At 34.1% G+C, this 25,793-nt stretch overlaps 4 protein-coding genes across 4 annotated transcripts in view; all 4 read right to left on the reverse strand.

Moving 5' to 3' along the window:
- The window catches only part of LOC127833219 (uncharacterized), a 1,273,891-nt gene that overhangs the window by 472,287 nt on the left and 775,811 nt on the right, over positions 1 to 25,793 (reverse strand). The gene's annotated exons all lie outside the window — the stretch shown is intronic.
- Positions 8,123 to 8,617, reverse strand: LOC127834133 (uncharacterized). The gene has a single exon (XM_052359765.1). The coding sequence runs from the start codon at positions 8,615 to 8,617 to the stop codon at positions 8,123 to 8,125; it is 495 nt and encodes a 164-aa protein (XP_052215725.1).
- On the reverse strand, positions 10,924 to 11,418 carry LOC127834135 (uncharacterized). The gene has a single exon (XM_052359766.1). It carries the CDS (start codon positions 11,416 to 11,418, stop codon positions 10,924 to 10,926), a length of 495 nt encoding a protein of 164 aa, XP_052215726.1.
- On the reverse strand, positions 13,725 to 14,465 carry LOC127834136 (uncharacterized). The gene has a single exon (XM_052359767.1). The coding sequence runs from the start codon at positions 14,463 to 14,465 to the stop codon at positions 13,725 to 13,727; it is 741 nt and encodes a 246-aa protein (XP_052215727.1).

Consider the following 25,793-nt stretch of genomic DNA (forward strand, 5'->3'; position numbering starts at 1 on the left):
AAATGCTAAACGTGAAATGGAAGTATAAAGGCCGCAATTTACACGTGCTGGTGCAAATGTGTAGTATATAACCATGGAAACCATGCTTTTATTTTGTGTTCCGATTATGAGGAAATAACATAAATCCCGTTCGTCCGTTCCTCATAAATTATGTATTGCATAAACCGTTATTTGCCATAGTAACCCATACCGATTATTATAGTGTAGACAGTTGAAGTCCTATCCACTGTTGTGGAATAAACCAAGACTTTGAGGATTCTAAAATAATAATGTGCTGCGACATGTTATATTACCTGTACGTAAACGTTTTACTTAGTTACACTTATCAACTTAAAACATTACCCGGAGCAACTTTGAACAATCGCATTGAATTTAATGTCCTATCATCCAAACATTTTAAACAAAGTTAAAAATTAACAGTGTACAAATTCAATAAAGTATAAACATGTGTACAATACAATAATAACAAATTAATAATTAAAATAATAATAATAATATCATTTTAATCATTATTATATTTATGATAATGATGTATGATGATAATTATAATTATTATTATTATATACATAGTCTTTTTATATTTACTAAATTCGACATTAAAACACAACTCATTTTATTCTGTTATAACTCCACCAATTCATCAACATACATTTAACCAGTACATACGTTTTGAACAATTCCCTGTCTTTAATTCCAACGAATGCTTCGATTGGTTTTCTCAAATAAGAATGCTACATTCTGTTCACGAGCCTTTATACGCTGTGCAGCGAATCAGATCCACAGGGCTTAAAGCAACAGTGCGCATGCTATCGGTAATAGGGGCGTTCAATAGTCGAATACGTCTACACCCATTATGTATAATAATGAAATAATTTTAAATTATATAAAACTACATCTCTTGTTGGTTAAATGCTTGTAAATAAAGGCTTTAAGCTATCCAATCATATATCATTGAATATATGACATTTGTATTATAGATATGTTCAATATTTTATAATCTGCCCAAACGTGCATAACAATATCAAAAAATATTATTCATATGCTATTTGCTTGTAAACTCAATATTGAACATGTTAATGTAAAATGAAAGCATGTTATTTTATTTTCTTGTTTTTACAACACAGATTCATTACGAATTATTCATGATAGCCTTATTTCAAACTAATGGTTCGCTTCCGCATTCCATTTCGATAACTATTTTTATCAATAATGTTGTATTGTCATATTTTGTGTTATATTCAAACATCACGCGCATTTTTCCACAAAATCCCCTAGAATTTCCGTCGTCTGAGAGAATAACATTTCTAAAGTGTACGTGGAGAAAAAGTTCCTTCTACTTATTTGCACTCGAAGTATGATATTAACAGAGTTATTTTATTTACGCCAAGGAACCATGTAACCATTTCAAAACAGGGTCGGTCCGGAGACCGGAAACAAAAAAAAAAACCTTATGACCATCTAAGCTGCACAATTTATTCTAGTAAATTTGTCAAAGAACCGGAAGACATAATCTGAATTTAAAAAAAAATAATGATATGCTTCTTTCTGAAAAATATTTAAAAATTCTGTTTTTGTGGTTTAACGATTGTTTTTAACAAACTAATTTCTTGACTTTGATAAATCGCAAGTCCGAAACGTGCAATAAGATGAGAACAGCATAAGAGACTACTTATTGCATTTTATTCTTTATTATTTATTTTTATGGTGTATTCCCTATTATATATCCCTAACGATTTATTTTCTATGATTAGCTCCTAATGACAGTTATACTGTGATTTATCTACAACAGTTTTTTGTAACTTTGTTCTTATATTTATTTGTGTGAATATAAAGTAGTTTAAAATTATGACAACATGTAGAAAAAAGGACGGAAAGCGCAATCTGAAATGTAAAAGAGCTAAAGGTCGGTATAAAAAATAGGGTATGTCGGCGTTGTTAAAAAATGTATGCCGTATAACACTTTCGTACGTAAATGCGCGCATCTGATTTAGAAACAATGTGAAAATTGCGACAATGTGACCATCAACTATGACAACTGATACGAGATTGACGCAAACAAAACAAGTACTGTAGTAAAATGTTCAAAGCATGGATGATGTGGTGAAATACTGTGATGAAACTCTATCCGCCACCCAATCTCCATAACAGCTATACAAAACAACGCCACAAATACTTCGCTTAGAGAGGTAATAAAGCTATCATGTATCAGTGTTTTCACGTTCAAAGTTCGAATGTGGTTATGTGTCATGTGTTATGGTCGTTTTGGCATTATACAAAACTGTTCTTAAAACTCGTTATCGCCAAAACGATGATTTTATCTACCATCCAAAGACACCAGTAGTTGAATATTTGATATTACCCGGTTTATACACCCTGAGGATCTGATATCGCAATTTTCAAAACGAACAATGGGCAAACTCTTATACTTACATATGAACATTAAGGGTGCTATATGTTTAATTATTTTATCATCTGAATATTCCCAGTATTAAAACCAATAGAAATAATAATTAATGTTTATGTTTTATTTTAACCGATGCAATGGTTTTAAATCGTAATTTATGTAATTAAATCTATCAACCAACATATATTATATAAAATACTTAAATCACTCCTTACTGTTGTCTCACAGTAGACCACACTTCTTCCTTTTGTTTCTTTTAAACTATTATAGAACGTTATGGTAAATGTAAATGAACCAGTACGTAACTAATTTACATTATATATTTCATGACGGTGTATATCATATGTCGTATTTGCTGTGGGCGAATCAGTAAATGCAAAACCACTAAACGATAAGTATTTAACGACGATTGCTCATGTCTTGGCCAATGTACAAAGTTGTCGCCCTTGATATATATTCCAGCAGATGTGCGTCCCTTCGTTTGCCGGTGCTATTCGTTCTTCACGACGACGATATCGCGGTCAGGTTTACAGACAGAGTCATTTCTTCCTCGTATTAGGCAGTTCATGATCAGTTGAAATTTCGCTGTGTCCAGTGAGCGTTTTTGAACCGAACGATTGTCATCTGCAAGCAAAAGTATAATGTAACCCCAATCAGCTAAATATTTAAAGGGACCGTCAACCGCGATTGACGAACAAAGAAAAGTTCTAAAAAATACCGTATTTTTACCATATTGAAATCGAAAGTACATCGCAAATAAGTGACATAACGATATACACACTATATATAACGCAAGTAGATTGATCATTTTATATATATATAATATATACAATTCACTACGCATGCACAATTTGCATTCATGGGTTCACCACGTGACGATGATGATCAATCTTCTTGCGTTATTTATAGTTAATTGGTAGTTACCTGGTACCTGTATCTAGTAAAATTTATTACCGAAAATACTGAAAATATGAAAACTTCACAACTTTTTTCAAGTAATTTAATATACCAGTCTTGATATTTTAATCAATATAAACTAATAATTGTAAAAAAAATACGGTATTTTAGAACTTTTCTTTTTTTTGTCAATTGCGGTTGACGGTCCCTTTAAAGTGGCCTTTTCACGTTTGGGTAAATTGACAAAATTAAAAAAAAGTTTCATATTCGCATACTTTCGTTGTTGTTATGATATTTGTGAGGAAACAGTAATACTGAACATTTACAATGCTCTAAAATAACCGTTATATGCATCTAATGACGATTTAAAAACCTGAAAATTATACAGCGTTGCGACGCGAAACGACTGGATAATTTGGAGAGTTCTGTTGTTGCCTTTATATTTTGTGACACCACGTGGATTGCTTACTTAAAGTATAAAATACATCACCCATTGTATGAGCATGGTGGCCGATTGGTCGTTAGGCTTTTACTCCATGTGTAAGTGGTTCGAGCCCAGCTGAGATTAACTTTTTCTTACTTTTATTTTATTCTTGTTTGTTACTGGATGTTTTTAGATCTTATGTTTACATGTATCAATATAAAGCATTTAATGACAAACTTCAATACATACCAGAATCGGTAAAAAAGGTCCCTTTAAGTGCATGAGCATAATAGAAAGCAACAGAAAACCCCCATACACATGGCTAAATAGAAAAGTTAATAATGTGAATGCATGTTGATCAACTGTTACTGATTATAGGAATTACAGACAATCCTTAGTACACAGCTGCATGGAATATCAAATACTTGATAATCGTGTAGCAGTGGTCAGACATATCGCTATATGCTCCGCATCATGGACGTGCGTCACTCGGAGCAGGTCGATTTACAATTTCAAATATTCCAAACAACTGGAATTAGAGTCGCTAAGAAGACATTGATAGATGGCTGATGTTCGAACTCTTTTTTGGGCCGCATATTTGTTTTATTATAAAATATTTGTTTGTACGATTCAGACGATTCGGGTCTTGTCTTTTACTAATTTTAGCTAGAAACAAACGGAATTGTATCAGCAATATGTTCCTTACATCAAGGTCATTTACTTTACATAGAGGCTGGAGCTGAATCCTTTTAAAATCGGTATAAAATCGCGGTAAGTGACATTTGTTATCCTTTATTTAAGACAGACAGACAGACAGACATTTTATTTGACTTGCACAATGTACATCGTCAACATCACAGGTGGTTAGAATTGATATATGTCAACATGTATATGCGCAGAAAACAAGTGTCAACAAAAATGAATATTTACAAAACAAATATATACAGAAGTACAGAGGATGAACAAAAAGAAAATTATGTTATACGATTTAACAAATTCAATCTAATACTCAATGATTCCTTAACAAACAAACATAGTTTTATTAAATAAGACCTATTAGTTGATTGTAGCAATTGTACATACTTAATAACAGATGGATTATTATAGAAATATTTTTTTATGTATTTCTTTCTTAAATCAACAAATGTTGAACAAATACATACAAAATGAAATTCGTCCTCAATATCCGTGGTATTACAACAAAGACAATATCTTTCTTGCCTAGCAATAGTGTTTCCATTATATCTACCAGTCTGTATACGAAGGGGGTGTACAGATAATCTTAATCGGCATAAATAAAACCTTAAATGTTTCGGAACTAAGTCTAGGTAAATCTCATATTCGAGATTTGACTTAAATGTTCTATAGATGTCTAACATTGAACTATCTTCTAGTGTACGGTGCCAATTTTGTTTATATGAATCTATAATTCTGGACTTTATAATGGGTTTAAAAAAATTAAAATCAATATCATGGACACTATTGAAGACATAACTTAATCCGTAATCATCCAATAATTTCTTGATGTTATAAATCCAGTTTCGACAGCCTTTGGCGTAATCTGAAACTCCAATATTGTATACAGTTTTAATAATTATGTTATCAGAGGCTGCTATTTAAAACCAATATTGTACGATTCGCATGTATCTATGTATAAAAAGAGGATATCTTCCTAACTCACCATAAACACATGCATTACATGTATTAGTTTTAACTCTTAAAAGCCTTTTACAGAACTTCAGATGTATCCTTTCCAATTCCTTAGATTTCGTAAAACCCCAAACTTCTGATGAATAACCTAAAATAGACCCTACGAATGCATCAAATAACTGACAAAGAATGTTTGGCTTTAAATCAAATTCTTGACATTTGCAAAACAATTTATTCAATGCTTTAAGAGCTTTACCAATTAAATGTTCTTGATTTAAATTAAAACTACCTGTATAATTAAATACAACACCTAAATAATTAAAATCATTAACAGTTTCTATAGCATGGCCATTGTATGTCCACTTTTCATTTGGCAATAATCCGCCTCTTTTTCGAAAAACCATTATCTTTGTCTTATCAATATTAACTTTCAGTCCCCATGTATTACAATAAGTATATAAATTATCTAAATGGTTCTGAATTTCTTCTGGTGATTTACCCACAATGGCCATGTCGTCTGCAAAAAGTAATAAAATTAAAACAATGTCATCTAGTTGCAAACCTGAATCAATATTATTTTGCAAAAACAACTCAAGATCTTCTACAAAGATAGAAAATAACAAAGGCGACATAACTTCTCCTTGACGTAAGCCAACAGCATAGCTAAAGTAATCCGAAAATGAAGATAATGATTTTACACATGACTTAACTTTTTGGTACATATCTCTCACAATTCTTAATATTTTGCCTTGAATACAACATTTAAACATTTTTAACCATAAAGCATTTCTATAAATAGTATCAAAGCATTTCATCATATCGACAAACATAACATACAAACGTTTGTTTTCAAATAAATAATGATTTATCAAAGAAAATAAAATAAATATTGCGTCAGTAGTAGATCGTCCTTTTCGAAATCCGAATTGGGCGTCCGAAATGATGTTATGTTTTGTACAGATATTTTCAACGCGTTTATTTATAACAGTAGTGAATAATTTTGACAAACAGCTCACTAACGTAATTCCTCTATAATTATTAACATCGGATTTGGAACCTTTTTTATGAAGGGGGGTAATAATACCTTCCGTCCACTGGTCCGGGAAATTACCGGAATTTAGTATATTGTTAAATAAATCACATAAATAAGATGACAGAATGTCAATAGATTCTATAAAATATTCATTTAAAAGGTTGTCACTCCCATAAGCTTTAAATCGCTTAAGTGATTTTACAGCAGTTGTTATTTCATGCACCGTTATCGGTTCATCTAGTTCAGGATATACATTATTAGGAAGATTAAAATCATTGCACAAATTAAAACTTTCCGCTTCTAAATTCGATGCACCAACATTATCCGAGCTAATCCTCGAAAAATAATCTGTGAATTCAGTTAACGGTATATCATTAGATCTATTGGTTTTTGACTTAAAATGTTTCCAAAATTCCCTTGGTTTACTTTTCCTTAATTCTGTAATTTTATCCATTCTTCGTTTATAATCGCAACATTTTTTCTTTCTGACAATATTTTTATACTCTTTTTTTCTCTCACATAAAACTATTCTGTTGTTAAATGTTTTATCAGTGTTGAAGCATCAAAGTGCATCTAGATATAAATTACGGGCATCTATACAATCACTGTCAAACCACTCCTTATTACTACTAGTATAATTTTCAAAAGCAACCTGATCTTTAAAAATACACTCTTTCGAAAACAAAGGGTCAGCTATATCACGAATAGTGTTTGTAAATAAAAGTAACATATTGTTCACGGAATCCCTGCTTAAATAATCTGCGGTATTAACAATGGTATTAAACAAAGGCAATTGAGAAATAAGTCGTGAGCGAAACTCCTCTCTAAACGTAGAATCCCATTTATACCTAGTCTCTGAATAGTATAAACCATCTCGGGGAATGTTATTACAGTTCAGTGAAAAATGCAATGGGGCGTGATCACTCCATTCATTGAATGGACATACTGTAAATGACTTTATCTGGGAAAAATTACATTCTTTTGTTAACAAGTAATCAATAACTGAGCAACCATTATTGGACAAAAAGGTATATTGATCAGTATTACCTATACGACCGTTAATAATTCGGTAACATGTACCTTTACAAAGATCTAACAATTTTATCCCGTGGTTATTATGTGACCTGTCATTGGAGGCCCGTGCAGGTGTGCTATCGAAAACATAATCAGGACAATCACAACAATAATTTACTTTATCAAATATAATAAAATCACTTTTCTGACCGACTCTACTGTTAAAATCGCCGCAAATAAAAACACTTCCTAAGCTATCATACAGAAACAAATCATTTTCTAGAATATCAAATAAATCGATATTAATACTGTTGTACATAGGTGAATCTTCTCCCCAGATATAGGCTCCACATACATAAATATCGTTCTGGGTATTAAAAAATAAATGGTCAAGTTTAAGCCAAATGATTGTATCAAAATGATTTTTAATTATTTGTATTCCATCTTTTAATTGCTCTTTATAATATAAAACAATTCCTCCACTGTTTCTACGGGCTCTTCTATGCTGAAATTTACGGTAAAAATTATGTGAAATGTATCCGTTTAGATTCATATTACTGTTAGAATCACACCATGATTCGTAAAGAAAACAAATATCAGACTGTTTTAAAATATTTACAATGTCAGGACTTTCCTTTTTGTCTCTGGTAAGGCCATGAATGTTCCACGAAAGGATAGAAAGTTCATCCCCGTCGTGCTCCTACTGTTTCACTGGTTTACCGTCCACGTACAGGGTATCGTACACGATCCAAGATCGTTTTCCCTCTTTTTTGGCGTCCTTCATTTTAGGCACTAACTTTCGGCGCTTTTCAACCACTTCCGGTGGGAACTGTTCAAACATTTGGCATCCGGTTCCTGACAGGTGTTTCCATTCTCTCCGTACCATCTCCCGGTCCTTGAAAAATGTAAATTTGGCAACGATGTTGCGAATCTTACCGGAAACTGGCTGTCCCGGTGAACGATGAACGCGCTCAAAGCGGATCGTGTCTGCAATGTCCTTTGCAATTTTTAGTTTCTCTTGTAAATGATTACGTAACTTTGTTTCCGTAATTTCCGCCGTCTCGTTGCCGGTGGAGTTGTCCTCTTGGATATTTGTGAACACTAGGTTGTTCCGCATGGATTGCGACTTCAGGTACGCAACGTCGTCCCGCAGCTCCTCCCGCTGTTTCTCCAGCGTAGCCACCTTCTCGGCCATCTGCGCCGCCCCGACGTCTGCGAATCTAAATGGTTCTGAATTTCTTCTGGTGATTTACCCACAATGGCCATGTCGTCTGCAAAAAGTAATAAAATTAAAACAATGTCATCTAGTTGCAAACCTGAATCAATATTATTTTGCAAAAACAACTCAAGATCTTCTACAAAGATAGAAAATAACAAAGGCGACATAACTTCTCCTTGACGTAAGCCAACAGCATAGCTAAAGTAATCCGAAAATGAAGATAATGATTTTACACATGACTTAACTTTTTGGTACATATCTCTCACAATTCTTAATATTTTGCCTTGAATACAACATTTAAACATTTTTAACCATAAAGCATTTCTATAAATAGTATCAAAGCATTTCATCATATCGACAAAAATAACATACAAACGTTTGTTTTCAAATAAATAATGATTTATCAAAGAAAATAAAATAAATATTGCGTCAGTAGTAGATCGTCCTTTTCGAAATCCGAATTGGGCGTCCGAAATGATGTTATGTTTTGTACAGATATTTTCAACGCGTTTATTTATAACAGTAGTGAATAATTTTGACAAACAGCTCACTAACGTAATTCCTCTATAATTATTAACATCGGATTTGGAACCTTTTTTATGAAGGGGGGTAATAATACCTTCCGTCCACTGGTCCGGGAAATTACCGGAATTTAGTATATTGTTAAATAAATCACATAAATAAGATGACAGAATGTCAATAGATTCTATAAAATATTCATTTAAAAGGTTGTCACTCCCATAAGCTTTAAATCGTTTAAGTGATTTTACAGCAGTTGTTATTTCATGCACCGTTATCGGTTCATCTAGTTCAGGATATACATTATTAGGAAGATTAAAATCATTGCACAAATTAAAACTTTCCGCTTCTAAATTCGATGCACCAACATTATCCGAGCTAATCCTCGAAAAATAATCTGTGAATTCAGTTAACGGTATATCATTAGATCTATTGGTTTTTGACTTAAAATGTTTCCAAAATTCCCTTGGTTTACTTTTCCTTAATTCTGTAATTTTATCCATTCTTCGTTTATAATCGCAACATTTTTTCTTTCTGACAATATTTTTATACTCTTTTTTTCTCTCACATAAAACTATTCTGTTGTTAAATGTTTTATCAGTGTTGAAGCATCGAAGTGCATCTAGATATAAATTACGGGCATCTATACAATCACTGTCAAACCACTCCTTATTACTACTAGTATAATTTTCAAAAGCAACCTGATCTTTAAAAATACACTCTTTCGAAAACAAAGGGTCAGCTATATCACGAATAGTGTTTGTAAATAAAAGTAACATATTGTTCACGGAATCCCTGCTTAAATAATCTGCGGTATTAACAATGGTATTAAACAAAGGCAATTGAGAAATAAGTCGTGAGCGAAACTCCTCTCTAAACGTAGAATCCCATTTATACCTAGTCTCTGAATAGTATAAACCATCTCGGGGAATGTTATTACAGTTCAGTGAAAAATGCAATGGGGCGTGATCACTCCATTCATTGAATGGACATACTGTAAATGACTTTATCTGGGAAAAATTACATTCTTTTGTTAACAAGTAATCAATAACTGAGCAACCATTATTGGACAAAAAGGTATATTGATCAGTATTACCTATACGACCGTTAATAATTCGGTAACATGTACCTTTACAAAGATCTAACAATTTTATCCCGTGGTTATTATGTGACCTGTCATTGGAGGCCCGTGCAGGTGTGCTATCGAAAACATAATCAGGACAATCACAACAATCATTTACTTTATCAAATATAATAAAATCACTTTTCTGACCGACTCTACTGTTAAAATCGCCGCAAATAAAAACACTTCCTAAGCTATCATACAGAAACAAATCATTTTCTAGAATATCAAATAAATCGATATTAATACTGTTGTACATAGGTGAATCTTCTCCCCAGATATAGGCTCCACATACATAAATATCGTTCTGGGTATTAAAAAATAAATGGTCAAGTTTAAGCCAAATGATTGTATCAAAATGATTTTTAATTATGTGTATTCCATCTTTTAATTGCTCTTTATAATATAAAACAATTCCTCCACTGTTTCTACGGGCTCTTCTATGCTGAAATTTACGGTAAAAATTATGTGAAATGTATCCGTTTAGATTCATATTACTGTTAGAATCACACCATGATTCGTAAAGAAAACAAATATCAGACTGTTTTAAAATATTTACAATGTCAGGACTTTCCTTTTTGTCTCTGGTAAGGCCATGAATGTTCCACGAAAGGATAGAAAGTTCATCCCCGTCGTGCTCCTACTGTTTCACTGGTTTACCGTCCACGTACAGGGTATCGTACACGATCCGAGATCGTTTTCCCTCTTTTTTGGCGTCCTTCATTTTAGGCACTAACTTTCGGCGCTTTTCAACCACTTCCGGTGGGAACTGTTCAAACATTTGGCATCCGGTTCCTGACAGGTGTTTCCATTCTCTCCGTACCATCTCCCGGTCCTTGAAAAATGTAAATTTGGCAACGATGTTGCGAATCTTACCGGAAACTGGCTGTCCCGGTGAACGATGAACGCGCTCAAAGCGGATCGTGTCTGCAATGTCCTTTGCAATTTTTAGTTTCTCTTGTAAATTATTACGTAACTTTGTTTCCGTAATTTCCGCCGTCTCGTTGCCGGTGGAGTTGTCCTCTTGGATATTTGTGAACACTAGGTTGTTCCGCATGGATTGCGACTTCAGGTACGCAACGTCGTCCCGCAGCTCCTCCCGCTGTTTCTCCAGCGTAGCCACCTTCTCGGCCATCTGCGCCGCCCCGACGTCTGCGAATCTAAATGGTTCTGAATTTCTTCTGGTGATTTACCCACAATGGCCATGTCGTCTGCAAAAAGTAATAAAATTAAAACAATGTCATCTAGTTGCAAACCTGAATCAATATTATTTTGCAAAAACAACTCAAGATCTTCTACAAAGATAGAAAATAACAAAGGCGACATAACTTCTCCTTGACGTAAGCCAACAGCATAGCTAAAGTAATCCGAAAATGAAGATAATGATTTTACACATGACTTAACTTTTTGGTACATATCTCTCACAATTCTTAATATTTTGCCTTGAATACAACATTTAAACATTTTTAACCATAAAGCATTTCTATAAATAGTATCAAAGCATTTCATCATATCGACAAAAATAACATACAAACGTTTGTTTTCAAATAAATAATGATTTATCAAAGAAAATAAAATAAATATTGCGTCAGTAGTAGATCGTCCTTTTCGAAATCCGAATTGGGCGTCCGAAATGATGTTATGTTTTGTACAGATATTTTCAACGCGTTTATTTATAACAGTAGTGAATAATTTTGACAAACAGCTCACTAACGTAATTCCTCTATAATTATTAACATCGGATTTGGAACCTTTTTTATGAAGGGGGGTAATAATACCTTCCGTCCACTGGTCCGGGAAATTACCGGAATTTAGTATATTGTTAAATAAATCACATAAATAAGATGACAGAATGTCAATAGATTCTATAAAATATTCATTTAAAAGGTTGTCACTCCCATAAGCTTTAAATCGCTTAAGTGATTTTACAGCAGTTGTTATTTCATGCACCGTTATCGGTTCATCTAGTTCAGGATATACATTATTAGGAAGATTAAAATCATTGCACAAATTAAAACTTTCCGCTTCTAAATTCGATGCACCAACATTATCCGAGCTAATCCTCGAAAAATAATCTGTGAATTCAGTTAACGGTATATCATTAGATCTATTGGTTTTTGACTTAAAATGTTTCCAAAATTCCCTTGGTTTACTTTTCCTTAATTCTGTAATTTTATCCATTCTTCGTTTATAATCGCAACATTTTTTCTTTCTGACAATATTTTTATACTCTTTTTTTCTCTCACATAAAACTATTCTGTTGTTAAATGTTTTATCAGTGTTGAAGCATCGAAGTGCATCTAGATATAAATTACGGGCATCTATACAATCACTGTCAAACCACTCCTTATTACTACTAGTATAATTTTCAAAAGCAACCTGATCTTTAAAAATACACTCTTTCGAAAACAAAGGGTCAGCTATATCACGAATAGTGTTTGTAAATAAAAGTAACATATTGTTCACGGAATCCCTGCTTAAATAATCTGCGGTATTAACAATGGTATTAAACAAAGGCAATTGAGAAATAAGTCGTGAGCGAAACTCCTCTCTAAACGTAGAATCCCATTTATACCTAGTCTCTGAATAGTATAAACCATCTCGGGGAATGTTATTACAGTTCAGTGAAAAATGCAATGGGGCGTGATCACTCCATTCATTGAATGGACATACTGTAAATGACTTTATCTGGGAAAAATTACATTCTTTTGTTAACAAGTAATCAATAACTGAGCAACCATTATTGGACAAAAAGGTATATTGATCAGTATTACCTATACGACCGTTAATAATTCGGTAACATGTACCTTTACAAAGATCTAACAATTTTATCCCGTGGTTATTATGTGACCTGTCATTGGAGGCCCGTGCAGGTGTGCTATCGAAAACATAATCAGGACAATCACAACAATCATTTACTTTATCAAATATAATAAAATCACTTTTCTGACCGACTCTACTGTTAAAATCGCCGCAAATAAAAACACTTCCTAAGCTATCATACAGAAACAAATCATTTTCTAGAATATCAAATAAATCGATATTAATACTGTTGTACATAGGTGAATCTTCTCCCCAGATATAGGCTCCACATACATAAATATCGTTCTGGGTATTAAAAAATAAATGGTCAAGTTTAAGCCAAATGATTGTATCAAAATGATTTTTAATTATTTGTATTCCATCTTTTAATTGCTCTTTATAATATAAAACAATTCCTCCACTGTTTCTACGGGCTCTTCTATGCTGAAATTTACGGTAAAAATTATGTGAAATGTATCCGTTTAGATTCATATTACTGTTAGAATCACACCATGATTCGTAAAGAAAACAAATATCAGACTGTTTTAAAATATTTACAATGTCAGGACTTTCCTTTTTGTCTCTGGTAAGGCCATGAATGTTCCACGAAAGGATAGAAAGTTCATCCCCGTCGTGCTCCTACTGTTTCACTGGTTTACCGTCCACGTACAGGGTATCGTACACGATCCAAGATCGTTTTCCCTCTTTTTTGGCGTCCTTCATTTTAGGCACTAACTTTCGGCGCTTTTCAACCACTTCCGGTGGGAACTGTTCAAACATTTGGCATCCGGTTCCTGACAGGTGTTTCCATTCTCTCCGTACCATCTCCCGGTCCTTGAAAAATGTAAATTTGGCAACGATGTTGCGAATCTTACCGGAAACTGGCTGTCCCGGTGAACGATGAACGCGCTCAAAGCGGATCGTGTCTGCAATGTCCTTTGCAATTTTTAGTTTCTCTTGTAAATGATTACGTAACTTTGTTTCCGTAATTTCCGCCGTCTCGTTGCCGGTGGAGTTGTCCTCTTGGATATTTGTGAACACTAGGTTGTTCCGCATGGATTGCGACTTCAGGTACGCAACGTCGTCCCGCAGCTCCTCCCGCTGTTTCTCCAGCGTAGCCACCTTCTCGGCCATCTGCGCCGCCCCGACGTCTGCGTAATCCACTCGCTCTTCTAGCGACATAACTCGCGCATCGGTGCGTTTTACGCGGTCGTCCAACGCCAACCAAATTTTCTTGAGCTCTTTGTCAAAGTCCATAACTTTTACCTCCAGGTTATCGAGGACACCGAGCTTACGCTCCATGGCTCCTATTATAACGCCTAATGCGTTCATGCAATCCATAAGATCCTTGTTAGTCGGCTCGCGGCCTCCGTCTGCCATATTTGAGCAACTGCTTTGTTTAGAGTTAGAGTTAGAATTATTCCCTGGTGTCAAATCAAAAGTGTTATCATCTGCAGAGTTCGAATCCGGGAATAACACAGCACTAGCTTTACTTAAAATCTCACTCACCGAAATATTAGAGTCAATTTCTTCAGACGGGCCTCTTGGCTTGGTAGCTTTGTTTACATTCCCGCTTGCACTCCCACTACTATTTCTGTCTTTTCTCTTCCTCGTCATGTTTAATTATCATTTTCAGTTGAAATAAACCAAATAATTAGTCACATATAACGTTTCTCACTTATTCCGATATAAATTCAAGCACTTCACACTCTTTAAATTTTAATTTTATCAAAAATACTCTCTCTGATCTTTAAGGACGGGTTCTTGTAACAATTGGATACAATTTTGAAAGCATTTTGTAACAAAATTAGTTTTACCAATAGTTATCAAATTGTGGCCAACGTGAGTGCCGACTAAGACGCTACAATATAAGACACGTGGTTGGAAAATTGGTTGGTCTAATCTTTATATAATTAATACCGTTATATTCAATTGTATAATCCATTCTCGTCAAGATTTAATTTTAAGAATTATGACAGTCACCATTAACAGCGTGTCTTGGTAGATCATATGGTTTCAGTTAGATCATGTAGTTGCAGTTAAAACAAAGGAATCCACTGCGAATGAGCGCGATGATACTTACCAACTATATCATCGAAGTACGCTGTGTGCGCATCTGTCAAACGCAACAATGCAACAAACGTCCAGCAAACGACCAAAAAAAAATAAACGTTTTGCTATCCATCTGCAAAATGCAAATAAAGTCATTTATTATATACATGTAGATATAAACATGTACACTAATGCATCTTGATATGTTGTGATTTACGATTTGATTTTCTTTTTATCGGTTTTGCAGCGTTTAAAACATTTCAATTGAGTACTTTGCAAATCCCGTTATGCGACGGATTGTTGGCAAATGACACATTTATTGACACATCCTATCTTAACCGTGAAACGTTGCAGTGTCTAGCATGTCAATTGTCAATATTTCTATCGATCTAGTATTTACTATACATTGACTATTTACAATAGCTTTTTAAAGTCATTATATCTTTTAGGAAGGGATTCTCGGGTCTTTTACTTGACTTCAATTCAAATGAAACTACAATTATTTTCACACGGTATGTGTCAGTCAGCCGTAGATATATTTTCCTTATATGAGACCGCGTAAACTAAGGCAGTACGAATCAAGGACACAGTTCTCCCAAATGACTCCAATCTATTTCCAGTAGACAATACGATCAGCAAACCGAAGAGAATGACTATGTTACACGTATGACGTCTGTGAACTCTTGACCCACCACACACTGAGCCAATAAGTATTAATTAGTATTATTATTATAGATTGTATTCGCACGTAATAAAGTGCAATTTTCTCTTCTATTCAGTCGTCGTGTGTCTCGTGTTACATACCCAACGACATAAGTATCTATTAATCATGACGATGTACCGCAATTTAGGATGCTTGCAAGTCTGTAGCTTTTTATGAATTATGTTCGATAAGTCTTTTTTGTGCTTGTTTTTCTACGGCGATCGCATTTTCCTAAAGTAAAAAAGCACGATAGCGTGTAGCGATTAACACATTTGCTTTAAGACACTGTAAGTATATTCCAATGTGAAACTTAAATTACACACATTTATATCAAATATACATTTAACCATTATTACTCGAGGGATACAAGTTTTCGTGGATGTCGCTGATTGGGCGGACTAAGTATTTAACGAATAATAGTTCGGTGTGCTTTTGTACAACAGTCGAATTCGCATCCAAGTTTGAAGTTGTAAAGGATGTTTACTACTTGTTCTTGATTGCGTCGAGCTTTAATGACTACTTACATAAAGCTGGGTGTTGGATTATTGCAACTAGGATGTATACCGGCTCACAGCTGATATAAATTACGTTTAATCAGAAGTAAAAAGATATTAAAGAATATTGTGATAACAATATTACCGCATACAGGATGTGCATTTTGTATCACAAGTGCAGTAATATATTATCAAGTTTATTTGGGTGTGACATTATAATTTGCTAACACTCTAAACGAAGCTCCAATGTAATACAGTTGACATAGGATTACTATGACCATGCAGTCATGTTTTGTATTCAATGCTATCTTTTTCAGATAATCTAGTAACGTTTCACGTGAACATTTCCATATTGCAATGTTATTATTTAAGTCAAGATTCAGTGTCGTACTGCTTACAAAACATGTTTTTTCCACCTTAGGTAATAAATTTACTTCATTTTTTTGCGATAATAGGTAACGTGCTCCGTTGTTTCAAACATGTGTTTATTGTCTAGTATGTTAAGGTAGGGAGGGGGTCGCTGTTTTATTCACACAATGAAGTCTGGCCTTATCTCATATAGTGACGTGCCATTTTTGAATCATAATCGTCGCATATTACGTAGTCAAAAGTCGATATCCCGTGGCAAGCCACCATTGTTTTGACGACAACAAAACGAATACCAATATAAGCATCCAAAAATAAATCCGAAAATATGACCAAGTGGGAAAGAACTTGTATTTGTTTTTTGTTAAATCATGAACTTTTAGACAGACAAATACTAATGGTGTTTCAGTATATAATTTGCACACTCATACCAAAACACTATCTGGATCAGCAAATGATTTCTTGCTTACGGAGGAGTCCGGATATAACCGATGTTTCAAGAATTGATCAAAACACTATGTTTTAGTGGAAAAGTAATACTCGTGTAAATCTCACAAGACTTTATGACCCTTACTACACCTTTTATGGTTTGTTTACCACAATTAGTAAGTTTCTCTCGAATTTGTCTAACCTTAAAAATCAATAAGAGTTCGGAAAAGTGGCCCATATCTGTCGATGTGGAAACGAAAATACATCAATCGAACAATTATAATTACACATGAAAGGGGTCTTTTCATAGATTTTGGCATGTATTTAACGTAACCCTCAGCTGGGCTCGAACCACTGACCTCTGGAGTAAAAGTCTTTCTCTTAGACCACTAGGCCACCCTTGCTCATATAATGAGTGATGTATTTTATATCTTATATAAGCAATCCTCGTAGTATTACAAAATATAACGACTACAACAGAACTCTCCAAATTATTCGTTTTGCGTTGAAACGCTTTATAATTTTCAGGTTTTTAAATCGTCATTAGATGCACGTAATAGTCATTTTTTAGCATTGTAAATGTTCAGTATTACTGTGTTCTCACAAATATCATAGCTATAATAAAAATTTGCGAATATGAAACTTTTTTTTATTTTGTCAGTTTACCAAAACGTGAAAAAGCCCCTTAAACAAAACATAAAAATATTCAAAGACAAAAAATAGTATGACGTTGTCATTATAAACCTGCATACTCTTTCATCAATTTTTTTTTCGGAAGTCTTGTTTCTATGGTGATAATTAGTTAATGTCGCACATTTCCTAAACTTAATTAAGGTCACAATTACAGAACTTCATATACGTGTAATTTGTTCATTTTATTTCAACATTTACCTATGAGCACTGAACAAAATTTAAAATTATGTGTAAGCTAAATAAGAAATACCTTTAATTAAAAGGCATGTGAAGATGCTACCAGTGTTATTATCGACCGATCTTTCTTTTCTTACCAATATATACTTTCACCACAAATGTGTTTTAAATGTGGCCTTATTTATTTTTTGATCAATTTTTTTGTTGTGTGTGTTGTTCTGTGATGAATATGCTACTGGTCAGTGACCTTAAAAAAATTATCGCATGAAAAAAAAACTGATTAAATTTACATCAAATCTAAATTTAATTAATCTTACATTTTATCGTACGTTTAATCCTCAATACGCTTTAGTAATTTTTTTTTTACAAACAATAACAGCGGTTGTATACTTTATCAGCTTCTGTTTATTCTACGTAATTTTTCGAGACGTTTCATGTTTTCGTTCCACTAGTCCTTCTTCTCTGTAAATGTTTAAATCTGGCATTTTAGCAATGAAATGTTTTCTCAAGAGAGACAGCGATATTTTTCTGCTTTGTTCTGTTAAAGGTCAATTTAACACTTTTGGAAACTTTATAATATTAAAGATAATTGTTTGAGATGCGGACTAAAACTATTTGCAACAATTAAGCGTTACGCCTTATGCCATAAATCACCAGGTAAATCTTCTAATAACGCACCTTTTTCTCAAAGTTGGACTGACTTACCTCCCTTGCTGTGACGTCAGAGCTGTACATCCGCTATATTTTAACAGCGTTATTTATGCCGAGACGATCAATTGTATTGCTATTACTTCAATACTGTTATGTTACATTATGGACTTTTCTGACGAATCTGATCATAGTGAAGATGAACTGCATGAAAATCGAATTACAAAATCCCAATAAGACCAGACTCCTTTTCCCAAAATGGCTGGACAAAGCCTAAAAGTGTTCGTTTTTAGATTTTTCATCATCTATTCTTTCTTTGTACACAAATACAAGTGAAAGAAATTGTAACACATAATTTAACTTATAACAATAATTCTAATCATTTGCACCCACTCTAACTGTTCATCGGCCATGTTTGGTCTAGTACGTAATCTTTTCCACTTATGCATAGTGCAAATATTAAGTTCAATACAAATTTCAGAAGACAGAAAACACACTGCTGTATTTTTCGGGGGTAAAAAACGCGACTTTTTCCGAAGGGTTATTTATGGACGAAAATGAAAAACATAATATCCTAATTTTGCAAACAAATGTGCGTGTAATAATCATTAGCGGTAATGTGATTGCCTCTGAATAACCCACATGTCACTATCAATCGATCATTTAATTGCTTTATTGCAGTGTTATTTCTTTGTTATACATACAACACTAATCCTTATGTGTACTCCTCCACGATACAATCGTGGTCAGTTACTGATGATAGCAACCGGGTGTAATCCTCCTGGAAATCGTGCTTTTCATGCATTATATTATCAAAATATTTTTCCGACACGGAGAGCTTTTTAACAAATTAATATTTAATTCATTACAAATATATTACATATATAAATATTTCGTTGAATTCCCCAATAGGAATACCAATGTGTAATCCGAAACACACTTCTGATTGTTTTATGTTAGCGCCCCGTTTACAAATTTTATCGTCAAATATATAGTCGGCATTGTTAGCATATATAAACGGAATATGTCTTCTTTTCCAAATTTCAACATGTATGTCACACCCATGCACATGACAGTATCCAACATACACCATACACAGACGACACAAAGTATAAATAGTTTGGACAATTTAAATACAAACCAATGTTTCAGTACAAAAACAACTTGTACATGTTATGATATCTAAATATAAATTAAGTTGTTTATTGGTCTTTGAAAAAGAATATGAATTGCACACGATGATTTTTTTGTGCAATCAGTATACAGTACAATACAAATGTATGCAACTGAATGTAATTGTTCAATAATGAACGAACTAAAAGAGTGTAACGATAACGATACAGCGTGTTTGATTTTTATTTTATTCAAAGGAATTGTCAATGGCAAATAATTCGCGAGATATCCCGGTACTTTAGTTGAAATTCACTACGAAACTTTTCACAATCAAGCCAGTATAAATTAGTAAATGTCCAAATTAAAAAAGTCTGATCCATTTATACAGGGCATTGCTGCACACTTGTATGTATTATGCAGATTTACATTTATCTGCACAATATGCTTCTATTCATATTATGGCATGAGGTTTGATTTATTTTCGTGTCGTATTTGCAACACTGAGGTCAACGTCAGTTAGAAAATTAATACAAGACACACAAATGTTTATCTATCGACAAAGAATGCTATCTAGTGGAGGTTATTTTGGAATAATAAAACAAACTATTAGAACACAACAATATAGTTTTCGTGTATTTTCTTTTAATACCGACTAAGAAAAGAGCTGAAATTACCGAGGCTTTCACGTATAGAAAAGAAAGAGCATCGAGTGTGGGTTTTTCTGTATTAGTTATCATGATTATGGAAATAGCCGTATGTTTGGAAAGTAGTTACAAGTTTTTATCAAAATAAGACGCATCTATAATTCCTGAACGTGGATTTTTCAACAGACCACAGAGGAACATTATAATCATAATGGTTTACTTTTACGCCAAGATCGGTGGCGACCGAAGATATGAGATCATTGGGCACCAAGGGCTAGGCGAGATGAAAGACAACGTTGCAAGATTCTCCGACATGTGCGCCACAGGTAACCTTTCAACTGAAAAGGAAGAAATCAATTAACCGTTACGTTCGCTTTGTTTGGGTAAATAGGTATGTGTACTCGATACAGGTGATCATCCGATAGCTTACGCAATTGTGAACTTTGATTAAAGGTTAATACAACCGCATATTAATGCTAATCTTTGTACGATGTGGTCAAAGTTCAACATCGATTTACATTGATCTGTGTAAAACGACATTAAACATATTAATGTAGATGAAAAATGTATATATTTTTACGGTGTCTCTGAATATTCGGACATTTATTTTTGAGAATATTTGTGTGTATCTAAAGTTTCGGACACGATTTTTGTATGTGTCCGAAACCGTATAGTAACTACGGTAGGTTGAAAATACTTCCGTATTTAATACATCGCTTGCATATCACGAATTACATGTTGTGCTCTTTAACCGATACATAAAGTACGTCATCAAAATATCTCTACTATTGATATATTCTCCGATAGTTCGTTTCGGTAGTATATTGCCAGCCCGCCACTGTAGCGAAACGTTTATTGCCATGTAAATGGAAACTGGCGTATCCCTCAATTTCGAGGGTTATCTGCTGTTTGCTGTTAGTCCAGGTTTCAGATAATAGAATAAGGTCATAGTTTTTTCCATAACATAAAAAGTCCACATCATTGATTCTCCAAACGAGTCCATTAACATTCCACGCTTAGATACGTAGCTTCCCTTCTTTGTCCTATTTCGTGACTTCTTTGAACTGGCTGTTAGCGTTTTCACGGGATAGAAGTTTCGCGCCGGCCAATTTCACGTGCTTTCCAGCGCTCTTTTCTCTGTCGAATACGGCACTTTTCTCTCGCCTTTGTTGGAGTACTGCCGTAGTTTGTTGTATACCGATCCCCAAACCGGCTGCTTTGAGTTCACGGGTTTTTGGTAATGGCGGCTGTCCGAACTAGCTCCCGTTGTTGGTAATATTGAAATTTCATCACTATCGGTCGGTTTTTTCCGTGTGTGTTTTCCCAGACGATGCGCTCTATCAATGGTTATGGCTTCCTCAATGTCGAGTTTTTATGATATCATATCGTTCACAATGTCATCGCACTTCTCATGTGGTGTTTCTATTACTCCGTAAAACAAAAAAAGATTTTCTCTCATACTTCGAGCTTCCAGGTCGTTCGTTTTTTGTTCATTTTCGAGTGTTTGTGTTTTGATGTTTTGCACTGTTGTTTCTAAATCTTTGTATTGATGATGTATTTTAAGTAAGTCTTTGTCAGTTATCTTCATTTGCTGCTTAGTATATTCTAATTCGTTGGCAATGAATTGTAAAGCCGTTTCCACTTCTAGTGTACGTGTTTCCATGGTTTTGACACTGTTTTCCAATGTTTCCACTCTTGCATTTAATCTATTTAGTAGTTTTTCAATATCGTCTATTTTTGCTACAGATGCTTTTATGCTTTTTACGTCTTTAATCAAGTCTGTTGCCCATTGCGTTGGTTGCAAATTGGCCTCTGTCGGTGCGTGTGGTGAATATTGTGGCGTGTTTTGATATCCTGGAAATGATCCATGTTGGGACGCTATGAATTGAGGGTGTGGTGGAAAGTATTGTCCTCCGTACACTAATGGTGACGCATATACTGCCCTGTTAATCTGCGTGCCTGCTTGTCCTTCCGGTGAATGATTTGACATAATAATGCACTTATCAGATTGCGAGTTTGAGAAGGTCGGAGAAGCCTCGTCTTTTGTACGCTTTTGTCCCCCTTTTGTTTTCTTTTCTTGTTTTGGCATGTGGTTGACAATAGTACAATCTATATAGTTCAATCTGCAATCTTCTAATCTAATCTTCTTTATTCTTCAACTAGATGGAATATTGGGACTATTGTAATCGTTAATTGGTAAACTTGGTTAAATATTGCCTGTGCGCTGTCGTCTATATAATTGCCCAATTATCGGATTAAGCTGTTGTAGGTAACAACATCTCACGAACTATTTGCACGTGGATTTTGGACTAAGTACAGATGATAACAAGCTATTTTTTCTATGATTTTTAGTAAAAATGTTTGAAAAGTACCTTTTTTCTATTATTTATGTTGATTTTATCCGTACAAAATTAGCGCCATCACAACACTTTGCATATTGTTCCTCTTTCTTTTATAATATCCACATGTTCTGTCCGCGCAATATTTAAGTTATACGCATAATTGTGGAGCTCGAAAAAAACACGTCCACCTCTATCGACTACCACTCACCACCATGCGACTGTTCAACGTTGCTCCGGGTATTGTCTTTAGTTGATAAGTGTAACTAAGATAAACGTTTACGTACAGGTAATGTAACATGTCTCTGCCCATTGTTATTGTAGAATTCTCAAATGTCTAAGTTTATTCCACAGCAGTTGATAGAACTTCCACTGTCTACACTATAATAATCGATACGGGTTACTATGGCAAATAACGATTTATGCAATACATCATTTATGAGGAACGGACGAACGGGATTCATGTTATTTTCACATAATCGGAACACAAAATAAACGCATTGTTTCCATGGTTATATACTACACATTTGCACCCGCACGTGTAAATTGCGGCCTTTATACTTCCATTCCACGTTTAATATTTAAATTACTTTGCAACAACTCAAACTACCGTTTTTCATTGAACTACGTTTATTTTGGTTACAAACCTTCACATGCGCCAATAGCTATCATGGGACTTTAGTTTATGCCATACGCATCAATGTGGCGTTTGTTAAAGCTCTTGCTATTAAATTATGTTGTTTTTTAATCTCAGTTAGTTTTAATTTCAGTAGTACAGGTATCATAAGAAAGAGTAAACAAACAAGTGTCGGTGATGCTACTCAGTCGGACATCAAACGCTGACATTGTATTAAAGGTCAATTTCAAAGAAAATCCGAAGTCACTATATTTAACGCTATTTACATTGAACTATGATTAAATTATCGGGAAAATAACGTTTACGTGTTGTGTTAAACCTGAAAAGGATGATTTTGTTGACTTTTATGATCGTAACTCGCAAAGCGTTGATTCGCTGATCTCCCCTGTTCATCCCTGTTTTGTGACGTCACAGCTGAACAAGCATTTTCGCGTCCGCTTAGCGATAGTTCAGAATTCGGGTTTTATTTTTCTGTTTTGATTGATATTTTCGTGAAATTGTTTTCACAGTAATAGGGAAAATGGTTATCTGTGTGGCCTTTGGCTGAAAATCACGTTCTGGAAAAGATAATGTGATTTATTCCAGTTTCCGAATGACAAAAAACTGAAGAAGATTTGGTGCACTAAAATCGGTCGTGCTAGCCATGCAAATGTATAGAGGATATTTGTTAGATTCAGTGGAATATGGATTTTATTTCACGAGTGATCAAATAAAATAATATTTTCACGAATGGCGCAGCCACGAGTGAAAATATGTATTTTTGTCATCACGAGCGAATTAAAATCGATATTCCATCGAATCCAACAAATTTTCTTTTTATTTTATGCTTGTTTCAACGTTTATTTACATTGTAAAACTGATAAACTGATAAACTTGACAATTTCGCTGGATTTATGACGTCATTTCGTTGAAAAAATGACGTCATCTCACAATAAAACAGTATACACTTATTTCATGTATGCGCGGTGAACAGTTAAAACTGTTTCCCAAGGTATCAGGGATGACTTTGGTACTCGGCCGAGGGCAACAGTTCCAAATGTCAGCCCTGATACCGAGGGACAACAGTTTTGACTGTTCACCAAGCATCCATGAAATAAGTGCTTTATTACCTGATCAAATTTCCAACATAGAAATAACAGCAAACTAAATTTTTATTTACACACAACAGTAATCGATAAAATAAATAATTTTGACTGTTTAACTTTAAAATGACGTCATTTTTTCGACGAAATGACGTCATTAATCCAGCGGGCAACAGTTCAAACTGTTGACCGGTCAACAGTTCGATATTCACCGGTACCAGTTTAAAACATTGCAAATTTCTTTTTCGACGAAGAAATAGCAAAAAATAATTAATTATCATTTATATAAGACATCAGGTAATAATGAAAATTATCGATATTTTTCACTGTTATTTTTCACTGTTTAAAATAGTGAAATACCAGTTTTATTTCACTGATATTTCTCTATAAACCACCGGAAAGCATAAAATAATTACAAATATTTATTGTATACTATAGCAAATGCTAAATAATTTTTAAATTAACGAACATTAGAAACAGATACAGATAATACGCTGATATATTTACTTCTGCGCGATTGTGTTATCATTTCGCCAGCTTCTCTGCATGCTTAATACAATTCCCATCGGATGTCATCTGTCAAAACAATGATAATTCCGTATATGGCCGATTTCCATTTTTAACATTAAATTATGGTACCGGTAAATATTGACGAAACGGTGCTCAATTTCATAAACACAAACTGTCTCCATTTTGTCTAAAGTATGTTTTTAGAAATTATTTTAAATGTTTTAAGCAAGTCTCGTTTCCGAGATCATATACGGGAATTCACTGTCTGAGCTACTTCGATATGTTTACTAATCTATAAAAAAATATCATTGTTTTAACAGACGGTACGTGCTTATCTAAAGTTTGTGTGTCGTAATACACAGGATATTGGATGTTCAGGGCTTGCTTGGGCAATAAAACAAAGACGCGGTCTGCGGTTTTCGGTAGAACGTTTGTACTGACGAACATGATATATTTATAGTGCAAGTGCTAATCCTATATCTAGGGATCAAAAACACGGGTCGAAGCCACTGTGTGCTCTTTTGGGCCATAAAACATAATCCCGATGGCTATTTTCAGTAGCACGCTAGGTCAGAAACTAACAAGCTAGAGTAATAAATCACAGAGAATATGATCTAAGAACTGCATGGAGTCTGAAATGAAACAAAATGCCGACTAATCAAAATGGTCGCAGCCTTATTTTTCAATTCAAAATTCGACATGTAGACATATATCATGCAATTATTAAACTCAATTATGGTTTCGTCGTGGCTACAAACTTAGAAAAGCATAAACAACACGAAATTATCACTAATCCAGGTACGGGAGCCTACAGCTAGGTG

The sequence above is a fragment of the Dreissena polymorpha genome, chromosome 6 (assembly GCF_020536995.1).
Source record: "Dreissena polymorpha isolate Duluth1 chromosome 6, UMN_Dpol_1.0, whole genome shotgun sequence".
NCBI lineage: Eukaryota > Metazoa > Mollusca > Bivalvia > Myida > Dreissenidae > Dreissena > Dreissena polymorpha.